Genomic DNA, 12,624 nt, shown 5'->3' on the forward strand with positions numbered 1-12,624 from the left:
TCCACTTTATTACTAAATGTACCCTTAATATCTCAATCAAGCTGCATTTTCCACTGTCAGGTTGGCAGGCCAGAAATTTTAAGCTTCTTTCCTAGAAACCATAATGTCCACCCCCACAGAAGGATCCATATATAGTATGTGTGTTATTTCCCCTCTGACCATTGAAGCATTGTTCTTCTAATAGTATGCATTTGCCATTTAACCTCAGTACATTAGTTTTTAAATACAAAGTAAGAAACGGACACAGGAAGTTTTAGGGGGTATTTTTCTTCCTCAAGCTGGATTCAGATGTGTCTGGGGGGGGGGGGTGGTACTGTTCCCCACCCCCTCCCAAAGAGCCAGGTGAGGTGTGTTAGAAGATGGGACACTTATCTGCTTCTCTGGGTTGGGTTTTCCTCAAAAAAGCAGGTTGGGGAGGGACCCAGCATGGGACATTGGCTGAGACAAAAAAGTACCCAAATGGCAAAGAATGGGTAGATTTTGTGAGGGTGGGTTTTTTTTGGGGGGGGGGCAAGCATTTTGCATTTACAGAATTAAAACTATAAGCGGTAAGTAGAAGAAATTTAGGGACATCATTTACTGCCTTGCAAGTGAGAATATCCTAGGACAGCCTTAGGCAACCTGGTGCCCTCCAAATATTGCTGGACTACAATTGACCAAAACAACTTTTGAAGGGGGGGGACACCGTAAGAGCAGTGATAGGAACACTCCCACACATTGAGCTTGAAAAACCAAATGACTGGGCACGTGAAAGACTCTGTTCCCTCTCCCAAGCTCCAATGAGCATCCAACACCTGCTCACCCACCGACCTGCCTATCTCTCTGTCTTCCATCTGGCACGTACCTTCATTGCTGGTCTAGTAACAGGGAGAGGGAAGCAAATCTTTGCCTCCCTCCACTGCACTCTCTGATGCTCAACACTCCACAGTGGTAGGGGTACTGTGGTAAAGGGAAGGCCCACTGAGAGAAGGATGCTGGCTCACCCCAGGTCTCCTCCCAGAAGCCCACAAACCCCTGGGGCTGAACCCGAGTCCCCTGGGAAGGCTATTGCCCTATGGCATTTCATTTGGATTCTGCCCTGGATGCTTCGTTCATGGCCCCCTATTTTCATGCTAGCTTTCTTTGAATAGACCATGATCCCCTGAGCAAGCACGGGCATCTCTTCATATTTCCTCTGGATTCTGTCTGAGACACCACTTCCTAATGAACAGTGGCAGGCTTTTACTTAATCTAGTCCTCGTTTGATCGAATTTAGCGTCCCTAATCCTCGCTTTATCTGCATTCGCGACATCAATCTTCAAGCAATTGAAATGCGGAATCTTATTATGTAGCATGATCAATACCCCTCAAATGATGTTAAGTCATTCATCTCCACACAATACTTACAAAATGATTGATTCCCCAGTGCTGCCACTCATATTTGCCCTAAAGAGTTGTTGGGTTGTTTCCCCCCACAACCACATGACAACAGTGAAACACCAAAGCCTAGGAAATAAGAAATGAAATGGCCTAACCAGTTCAGGGTGCAAGTCCTGCCTTCCGCAACTCCTGACCATGTGCAGATTGACTCTCTGCCCATTTTCCTCTCCTAATTTTTCTTCTGCGTTACAAAGGTGCCTGCAAACATGAGATGAAGGCTGGCAACATCCACCTTGCCAGGTGGGAATCCCTTGCAGATGACCACAGTGTGTGGAGACAGGCAGGCAAGTCATGTATCCACAGCAGTGATCAGAGGAGAAATGACCACAGGGAAGAGCACAGACAGAAGAAACGCGATGGTGCATCTGCAGCAGCACAACTGGACACCTTCACCTTCCCCAGCTACAACAAAACATGTACCTTCCACATCGGTCTCTACAACCACAGCAGGTGCCACAACCCTCCAACAACTTGACCTCACCCCCAAAGGCACACTCCTCCATTGTCTCCCGAGGCAGACGGATGCCACACTCTCAAACATTTCACGGGTGAAAACAGGAGCAGGTTTCATAACATCCCAGTTCTTACACCAAGGACTGTTGCCTGAGCCCTTTAGTTTCCATGTTGAAAAATGCCATGCTTGCTGGCTGCTGTATTCATTCACCCTGTAGTGGATTACTCTGTGCTGTTTCAAAAGCAAGGCAGGTGTTCTGTCCCTTTGGTTAAAGAAGTGCTAGGAAAACACGGTCCTGCAATTGGCTAACAACCATTCAGAATGAGCCTCTCCAGCATAGGTATTGAGAGGCTGTGAGTGTTACAAGGCAGAGCACTGCATAGCACATTCCTAAGCATGTCTATTCAGAATTAAGCACCACTGAATTCAATGGGGCTTACTCTATGGTGTGTGGTGATAGCATGCCAGCTGCAAGTTCATGGAAGTGAGTCTACATTCATTAAGGGGGGGGGAACACTTTAAAAGTCCTACATATTGTAACCTTTACTCACAGGGGAGTTGTTCCTGCCACAATAATCTTGGTTGCCCTTTCCTGCACCTTTTCCTGCTCTACAATATCCTTTATGCGGTGCAGCAATCAGAAATGCACACAGCATTCCAAAAGCAGTTGCATCATAGATTTGTATATTGGCTTGATGATATCGGCAGCTTTTACTTCCGCTCCCTTTTCTATTGATCTCTAGCATGGAATTCACCTTTTTCATGGTGGCTGCATGCTGAGTTGACATCTTCATTGAGCTATCCACTAATTGTTGATATTGAACCATCGGTTAGAGACCCATGTTCCCAGTCTTGTTGTCTTTTAAAAAGCTGCACAGCAGGCAGAAATTCAACAGATGTACCCTTTCTAGCATGTCAGGAATGGCACTCCTGTTGAGGTTTGGATGAATGTGTTGCCATTAAAAAGAAGCGGTGTTTGTTTGTTTGTTTGTTTGTTTTTTAAAGGCAGCAACTCTGTTAAATACATTCATAAAGGGAAAGTGACAGATATGAGATTGAAACATCAAAGGCATGGTTCAGCGGGGAATCTATATTATTATTATTATTATTATTATTATTATTATTAATCCAGCCCTGACTTCCTGTTTAAATCAGATGCTCGCTCTCACAATAGTTCTCTTGTTTCAGGATCCCTGCACAGGCTAGTTTTGTAGCAGAGTATTCCAATCCTTCATCTATTAATTTGATTTCTTTACCCTTCCACAAGACGCCTGCCTAGACATGCATCTTTTTAATGCTTTTGTTTGCTTGTTTCATTGTCCTGATAAAACTGGGACTGATCTAGATGTAGAGTCTGGAATTGCATATTTGTTGCTGGCCAGGAAGTTTGTAGATATAGGCAGCAGTGTAATCAGTGCAGCGTTCCCACTGATGGGGAGAAGGTAATGCTGTGGGTTCTTGAAGGGACAGGGACGCTACTATTCACTTTCTTATCATCAATTATCTTAAACATTTATATCCCTGCCCCTTTTTGCATTAAATCATGCCCGGTTCAGTTACAGGTGTATGCAATGGATAGAAAAGGGGGGGAAGCAACAAGAAGGGTTTTTATCGCAGGCGGAGAAATGAAGGGTGACATCCAATGTAGCGGTAACATTAGCACAATAATATCTGGCTGTGCCATGGAAATTTCTCTCCCCACCCCCATGCACCACTTAAATCTGTTCTGGGGTTTCCTCAATCCTCCAGTGCAGATTTGGGGTTGGGGGAAAATCCAAGGCAAGCTCCACTGCCCAAATGGAAATCCTTGTGTGAACATAGCTACTTTGTTGGATGAAGAAGAAGAAGAAGAAGAGTTTGGATTTGATATCCCGCTTTTCACTACCCGAAGGAGTCTCAAAGCGGCTAACATTCTCCTTTCCCTTCCTCCCCCACAACAAACACTCTGTGAGGTGAGTGGGGCTGAGAGACTTCAGAGAAGTGTGACTAGCCCAAGGTCACCCAGCAGCTGCATGTGGAGGAGCGGAGACGTGAACCCGGTTCCCCAGATAACGAGTCTACCGCTCTTAACCACTACACCACACTGGCTCCACCCAAAGTGTGGTTTATGGTGCTCAACTGGGCTGCAATCCCAAAGCAACAGCATTCCCACATTTTTTTTTTTAAATCACTTCTCACAAAGCTTGTCTGGTTCATCTATCCTTTGAACCCTGACAGGCAGCATTTCAGCCCCCACCCAGCAACAAAGGAGTGACTCACATCCCAAGGGCTTGGAGCAGCTAACTTGCCCAGTAACTACTACTGACTTCCATCAAGGTCCGAGCCATAGCAAGATACAAATACTTGACCCTCTTAGCTGCTTTCTTGGTGAACTAATTGCCCTTTGTTTAACCCTCTTGCCATCTTGCTCTGCCTTCAAATCCTGAAAGATTTCAAACTGTTTCATTCACCCATTCATCCTAAAGCTGCACCCCTGCCAGCTAGCCTATAAGCAGTATCTCACAGGAGCTAACAAAGACTCAAATCTACAATACAGTAATCATATCAGAAAACATCTTAAAACCAACAAGCCAATAAACACCATGGCAATGGGTGGCAGCTTGGAGGCATGCAGCCGCAACCAGATTTTAAAGCTGGGTGTCTTGACCCACAACCCAGAGGCCAGGCATGGAGCAATAGACACAAAGGAGAACGAGGCTCTTGAGTGAAGAACTGCCAGAACGAATTTCAGCTGTTTCCCAACCAGAGGATGCAGCCATACTAGCATCTCCTCAGCCACACAGGTGTCTCACAGGTGAGAGCCCTTTAACAGCAGGTCCCCTCCTCTGGGGAGGGGGGCTTGCTTCACTACAATCCAGACATCATATTTTAGGCTTCAGTTTGAACAAACAGCTACCTCTATGTGACTATGGAGCTCTCCAAGGTCCTGAAGGTGCTCTGTGGGCCTTAAACTCTTGCCTCGGCCTCTTGGAGGGACAATGCCCAGCTCTCCCAGGCATCCTTGGGTTCCTGTAGAACAGAACCCTGGGAAAACTGTGAGGCAGTCAAACACTGGGGCAGTGAAGCCAGATAATAGATCAGTGGGGAAAGATACAGCCAGAGAACAGAATTCCTCAGGCACTAGATCAGAATCAGAAGCATTATGGGAACTGGTACATTTCCACTGGTCCTTTTCGTAGCCTGACGCTTGCTGAGCTGGTATCCTCAGTTCCATCCTCTGGTTCTTTCTCTCCCTGGAGGCCAGGTTCACCCGAGTCTCTGGTTCAAGACCCCTAGCACTCTGCAAATGCTAATAATGTTGCAGCAACAACCATTCTGCTCCCCAAAATGTGCCCCCACAGAAAAGTTTTCAGCAGCTTCCTAAATATCCCTACAGAGCTGTTCCAACTGGCTTCCTTGGCTATGAAGCCCCCACAGAGGAGGCCCTGCTCCTTATCACTCCTTATCCCACCTCAGCCCAGAAAACAGAAGGACCCAAAACAAAACATTCTATGAAGATCTTAGCATCTAGGAGACTTCATATAGGATAAGGCACCCCTGGAAGTATCCCAACAAACAAACAAACACTGCTAAAAGCTGCTAGTTGGCCTTTTAAATGTTTTCATGCATAATGCTGAGCCTTCTTGGCACAGAACTCTGAGCTTCCCCATGGTGTGTTGAATCTGGATTTATTTATTTTCATAATAAATGCAAGCGAAGAAACTTGCATTTGGCAAAAAACACAGAAGCAAAGAGAGCAGCTTACCTGTATCAGTTAAAAAAGCATCTAATGATGGCCACCTCTCCTCGTCCGGTATAAATGTGCCGTTAATGGTGGTGTTAAACTTCCGGACACACTTCTGCCTCAGATTTCCCATGAAGAGTTGGAGCCCTATGAGGGCGAAAACACTCAAGCAAAAAACGGTCAAGATCATCACATCGGCAAGTTTCTTAACTGACTGGATAAGGGCACCTACGATGGTCTTCAAACCTAAGGAGACAAAGGTTAGCAGGTTATAGGATGAGATACGAAAGTGCAAGAGCATTGTACGGGTATTAAAAGTCAGTACTAGTAGCATCTACAAGACACCCACCCCAAGTATCTCCCAGTTGTGAATGCATGGCATAGGTAGAGTTCCCATCGAATTTCACTTGTAGTGAAATTCGGAGAGAATTTGGAGGCTCCAGCTCAGGCAAAACATCTGTTGGAAGTCTGAGGGAAATGAAAATAATTCCGGTAAGACTATTGAAATGAGTTGGGGAGTCTCCCCCTCTCTGTGCAACGTGAAAGTAAAGACTGTTCCACCCTTGTGTCCCAATATCTTCCATACATTTTCCTCCCTACTAATCTGGTGTAGTTCTGATAATCTCAATGGGACGTTTGCCATTAATTCCAGAAGGTTTGGCTTGCACCCGATGTTGTTTGTAAATGAGGTATTAAGGTTCCAGTCCTCAATCACTTGGGGATCAATGAAATGCTTTAAGAAGCAGGGTCAAAACTGGTGAAACCCAAGAACAATGGCTGGTTCTATATTTGTAATAGCTGCCAAGGGGTTATGCATATAGCATCAGCTCCAAGGTTTCAGAAGGCCTTGGGCAAGTTTCCCTACATGGGCTCCCATCCCTCAATTAATCTACCTCTGCAATGCAACAAGTCCAGGGGGCTCTTGTCAGTGGGACTCCACCTGAAATGTGGGCCACCAGCAGGTTCCTGAGGGTGCCACCCCTTCACACTGACTCTGTGTGCATGTTTGCAGAACATCTGATAATAAATGGTGCTTTTTAAGATGAGGAAAAGACTGTAACTAAGCTCCAAGCCAACACATATACTCAAATAAACTTTATATTTCTGGTGTGTGCGTGTGATTTCAAGTTCTCAAATAAAAGACTCTAGAGCAGTGTTTTTCAACCACTGTTCCGCGGCACACTAGTGTGCCGCGAGATGTTGCCTGGTGTGCCGTGGGAAAAATTGTGTTTATTTGATTCCTATTCAAGAGAATTACTTTATATATAGTCAATATAGGCACAGAGTTAAATTTTTTAACATTTTCTAATGGTGGTGTGCCCCGTGATTTTTTTCATAAAACAAGTGTGCCCTTGCCCAAAAAAGGTTGAAAAACACTGCTCTAGAGAACCAGAAACCAACATTCTAAATTCCCTGTACTTTTACAGAAGTCAGTGCCACCGAGTTCAATTGGACTTGCAGTAACACCAGGTATAGGATTGCTGCCTTTGTGAATTTTCGATAGTGGGTGAATGTAAGATCCCCTGCCCAGAAATGTAAAGGTTTACAGCTGGATTCTCAGCATTTTGGATTTCAGTATTAGGGGTGAACTTGGAAAATTAGTCAACCTTAGAATGCATATGAAATTGGCTTTGATTCTAGTGTTTCATTGGTTGGGTAGGAGGAAATCCCTAGTGCTCAACTTCGATAGGACCAGATTTTGGTATGCAAGAGGTAATTAGCCAAAGAAACTGGCCCAATGGTGATAAGCAGTAGCAACTTCTTAAAGAAAAACAGGTGTTCGGGTGAGTGGGTTGGTTTGGCTGTCTGTGTTGTTGACAAGCAGTTGTTGCCAAATTTGCTAATTCCTTAATGCCGTGTTGTTCAAGTGCACACTTTTCAGGAAACCCCTATGGCTACTGGAAACTTATGGCGGGGAGTTCCTCAATGAGAAGATCAGTCATGGCAAATAAGCTTCCTGGATAGAAAGCTTGGCCACCACTCAATGCCATCTAGATCAGAACTGCCTGCTCTGACTGGCAGCAACTCTCCAAAGACCCAAATGGGAATCTTTCCCATCTCCAGCCACCTCAGGTCCTTTTCAGCTGGCAACTGAAGGCAGGAAACTTCTGCATGTGAAGTGTGTGCTTAGCCTGTGATCTGTGGATACTTTCCTGTTAGACGAACAGAGAGCTCTTCACTTACACTGGTCCAGCCAGCCCAGCACCGACTGCCTTTACTGCACTCTCCAAGGTCCCAGACAAGAGTATTTCTGCTGGAGATCAGTGGTGCAGTGAAGGGGGAATTTAGAATAGGAGAGATGGCATCATCTGCTTGGACACCGTGATGAATGCAAACTCTCCTTGTTCCGGCAAGCCAATGAAGTGATAACAAGGCTTTCAAGTTTGTTTGCGACTTATCACCTTAGAGGAAGACAGAGGAAAACCAAGCAGAGTTGGGATGCTTAATTTTCTTTCCTTTGATGAAGTTCCTACTTCCTGCCAGCATTTTAATGGTAGCGCTTCTTTGCGAGATTGCTTGTGTTTTTAATTAAACGCTATCGGTTGCATTTCAGCTGGCTGAAGATCTCTTGGTAAAGCTCAATGTGTTTTACAAGCTGAAGCAATGTAATCATTTAGCAGCATCACCCGCTTCAATGGAGCTTCTTCCACGGAAAATATCCACAGGATTGTATTAATGCTGATCCTAATAAATTGAGCTGCTCTTTGGGTTTACGTGCGTTTATAAAAAGGATGGCGTTTCGGGCTCTCGTCTGCTATGAGAGCTGTCATGGTGAGTGCCATTAGATTTCTGCTGGAGACTGAAGGCAGAACCCTCTGTGTGCCAAGCATTTTTCTCTACAGGTGAACTATGGAACCCGCTCTGCAGAAAGAGCATTGGATGTGTTCTCAAAAGCATCTGCCATTCACATGTGTTAACAGAGAGGCCCAAGAGGAACTGTGCGCACCCTAAAATGCTCCCCAGGATCTTCTGTAAGAGAGAAAGGTTCCATAACAAAGCACCTATGGGTTTCTCAGCAGAACTAGTTGGGAAGGATTCTGTGCAGGCAGAAAGTTTGATAGCCATTGCCTTGAGGGAATGTTCTCACGGAGGCACACAGCAACAAGGTCGGTGTAAAAAGGCAGGCAGATCAGCTTTCTAATGATTCTATTTCAACAGAACAGGGAAGAGAGCAGCCAAATAGTCCATCAATTAGAAATCCATTTGGATCCTGTTTCTAAAGGCAGGTCCAGCCCAGACCTCCTCCTGTTGCAGTTTGTTAAAAGCTGGCTTGCTTCTCACACTCCGTCTTCATTGTTCCTGGATTAGTCTTTATGTTTCCTCCTCTCGGGACTGTGGGCTCAGTCTCTCTCAGAGAATAATGCTGACCAAGCACAAATAATAGCTGTGTGCCACCTTTCACACATCAGTAACCAATGTATGAAGATGTCTCGACGGATTGTGAACTAGCTTGAAAGGGGAGCGCAGACAGAAATGAGCGAAGCTAAACAAGACTTGCTTAACAGAAATCATCTATCACAAACGGGCAGGTGTGTGTAAAACTGGCAGAAACCTTCTATTTCTTTTAGCACACATGAATAGCCCTTTAAAATAATATTCTAGGCAATGTGTGCTTTTTTGAAAAGGCTCTGGTGGCGGAGGGCAATATAATACAACAGCTGGGAATAAGGGGGCACCAGAAGATGTCTGACCAAACATAAATAAGAGGTATCAAGAGCAGTCTAGTACCTAGTTAATGAGGCACCATTTGGGCACCATGTCAAAGACCTCAGGAGCAGAGAGCTAACTGAGACAAGTCATGCAACTAAAGCCAAATATCCCTGTCTGGCAACATAAGGATGAGCCACACTTCTGCGTTCTTTCATCTTGCCCCTCTCCTACAGTTCTTCACTCACTTCTTTCGTTCTCTTCTCCCCAGGCATGCTAGGCTTCAGCGAAGCCATGCTGGTTAAGGACAAACAGAAAAGCCCTGCAGGATCAGGCCCACGGTCCATCCAGCCCAGCATCCTGTTCTCACTGTAGCCAACCAACCAGATGCTCATGGGAAGCATGCAAGCAGAATCTGAGAGCCGTAACACTCTCCCTCTCCTGCAGTTTCCAGCAACTGGTATTCAGAAGCATATTGCCTCTGACAGCGGAGGTAGAAAATAGCAATCATAGTTAGTAGCCATTGATAGCCTTGTCCTCCGTGAATTAGTCTAATCCTCTTTCGGGGGGCTATCACTGTTTCTTGTGGGAGTGAATTCAATGGTTTAATTATATGCTGTGTGAATAAGTACTTTCTTTTGTCTCTCCTGAATCTTCCAGCGTTCAGCCTCAATGGATGTCAGCGCAATCTAGCATTATGAGCGAGAGGAGGACTTTCCTCTATTCACTTTCTACGTGCTGCATAATTTCATACAATTCTAGCATGTTGCCTCTTACTTGCTGCCTAACGGGGGGGAAGCCTTAAACGCTGCAAGCTTTACTCATTTTGGTTGAAACAAAATCGAAAATTCTTTCTAGTAGCACCTTAGAGACCAACTGAGTTTGTTCCTGGTATGAGCTTTCGTGTGCATGCACACTTCTTCAGACACTTCTTCAGTATCTGAAGAAGTGTGCATGCACACGAAAGCTCATACCAGGAACAAACTCAGTTGGTCTCTAAGGTGCTACTAGAAAAATTTTTCATTTTGGTTGCTGCTTTTTGAACCTTTTCCCAACCTTGCAATGTCCTTTTTGAGGTGAGTCAACAAGAACTTTACATAGTATTCCGTAAGTGGCGGCACCATAGATTGGTATAATGGCATTATGGGGGTGATGCTTGAACTGGGAAATGGTGGTTGGGGGTGTGTGTTCATTTCAAACCAGGGTGTGAAACCTGGATTTTACATCCAGTTTTCATTTCCTGGTTAGCACAGGTTTGTGGATTGAGCATCATGGGGAAATGTGGCTTAAAGAGACTAAAATAACATTTGTTCTCGGGCTGATTTGTGTGAAAGTGTACACTACGCAAGGCATACTATGCAAGATTTCTTGGTATAAACCAATAAAAACCTGCCAGCATGTCCCAAAAGTGTGATTTGCCCGGAATTCCATTACTACCATACATACTATTTGGAGCACTGGCATTATGGTGGCTAGAATGTCAGAGTAGGAATGGAGAGACCTGGGTTCAAATCCAGCCATATAGCTTGCTAGATGACATTTGGCCAATCACCACTCCACAACCTAACCTATTTCACAGGGTTGTTGTGAGGTGGGGTGGGGGTGCGATAATATGTGTACAAACCATTAACATTATTTTTTTATTTCTTACTCCTTTCTTGGAACTGCTGTGTTAGATATGGTTATGGAAGGAGAGATAACTAAACCACAGCCCTAACCCTGTCCCTTGTTTGTAAGCTTGTAAGTTTAGGGAAGTTTTTAATGTTTGATAGACTATTGTATTTTAATATTTTGTTGGAAGCCGCCCAGAGTGGCTGGGGAAACCCAGCCAGATGGGCGGGGTATAAATATATTATTATTATTATTATTATTATTATTATTATTATTATTATTATATGGAAGGGACTTGCTGTATGTGATTGAGCAACAGGCTGTGTGTCCTAACCCTGTCTCACGTTTATCACAGTATTAATATGCCAGGTCTCTTATCAGGGGTTTCAAGCAATCATCTTAGCAATGCATACTGCGAGTGAAGCAGCATTTTTAATCAGGTGAGGATTAAAGATTCAACCCCAAAAAAATGCGTTGAAAGGGGCCCCCAGAATCAACACAGGAACATAGTAAGTGATTTTCTTATTTTTATGTTTATAGAAAACAAACTATCAAAATGCAGTTGTTCACCCGGGGTAGGTTTATGGGAGACGCAGCCCTAATATTACTAATTTTTCAGGTCAGTTTCCAAACTGTGTTCTATTCATCCAGTTATTATGGTTTTAAATAGAAATATAATCCCCTCGGTGTTGGGTTTTTTTCCATGTTTAATCTTCTCAGGCATCAGAACATTTCATTTTGATTCTTCTAACTCACCCCTCTCTCTGCAAACCTGTGATCTTCAACATACAGGCAGGTGTGTGCAATGTGTTGTCTATTAAAGCAAGCACAAACCACCAACCTAGTATGATTGTGTGGAGGCCCTGCAGGCTCAAAACGTCTCTGTTTGCCACCTGCCTGGGACTACAAATGGCCCTGAGTTATGGCGGGAAACAATACACGGCTGACGGGTGCCATTTTGTCTGGCGGATAACATGTTGCGGAGGATCCTGCTGTGAAGAATCCTCTGCCGCTTAGCAGGGAACTTCTTGAAAAGTAAGATCTTTGCCGGCTGCATGAAAAGTGACATCATTTATTGTTATGACCAGCTAAGTATTTTCGCCCACAAAGATTTCACTTGAGGGAGGAATATGGATGCCATTTCAATGTGTGTCTGTCAGTGATAAAACTACTTACGGGGGTTCCAGATAATTTTGTGCTGAGTCACTTCAACCCACCCCTAAAACGGCTGGGAATGTAACTTTCTCTTCAAATTAACTCTGTTTCTGCCTATATATATATATATATATATATGTAACAGGTGAGTCCCCCTGCTCCTGTTCTATTTGCTTGTATGTTTTAATATCGTTTCATTGATTTAAGGCTGCATTTTTGTTTTTAACTAATATTGTTTTTATAACAAAATCAAAAATTCTTTCCAGTAGCACCTTAGAGACCAACTGAGTTTGTTCCTGGTATGAGCTTTCGTGTGCATGCACACTTCTTCAGATTGTTTTTATGAGTATATTGTACTCCTAAAGAGATTTAAGAAACAACAACACATCAAGCTGTTTAGAAATGCTGTTTAAATAAATAAATAAATAAATCCAGAAGAATTAAAGCCGTTTTGAGGCAAAACCGCCATTGACAACAGTGAGGGAGGGGGGCGACCCAATCAGGCCCCCGATTCTGACTACCACTGTCAGCTGTCTGAGGGAAGAGCTGTGTGACAGGAGCTGTCCTGCCTTCCTGGCCTGGATGTTGTCACCAGCTCGGATCCGGGAGCGGG

General features: G+C 44.4%; 1 protein-coding gene across 2 annotated transcripts in view; it reads right to left on the reverse strand.

Annotated features, from left to right (window-relative positions):
* Window positions 1–12,624, reverse strand: part of SCN5A (sodium voltage-gated channel alpha subunit 5) — a 216,621-nt gene that overhangs the window by 159,880 nt on the left and 44,117 nt on the right. For both annotated transcript variants that reach the window (XM_033164901.1, XM_033164899.1), the window contains exon 6: window positions 5,619–5,843. In XM_033164901.1, coding sequence (XP_033020792.1) covers window positions 5,619–5,843 — 225 coding nt within the window. The remainder of the gene's footprint in view (window positions 1–5,618; window positions 5,844–12,624) is intronic.

This window comes from Lacerta agilis, chromosome 12, assembly GCF_009819535.1.
Source record: "Lacerta agilis isolate rLacAgi1 chromosome 12, rLacAgi1.pri, whole genome shotgun sequence".
NCBI lineage: Eukaryota > Metazoa > Chordata > Lepidosauria > Squamata > Lacertidae > Lacerta > Lacerta agilis.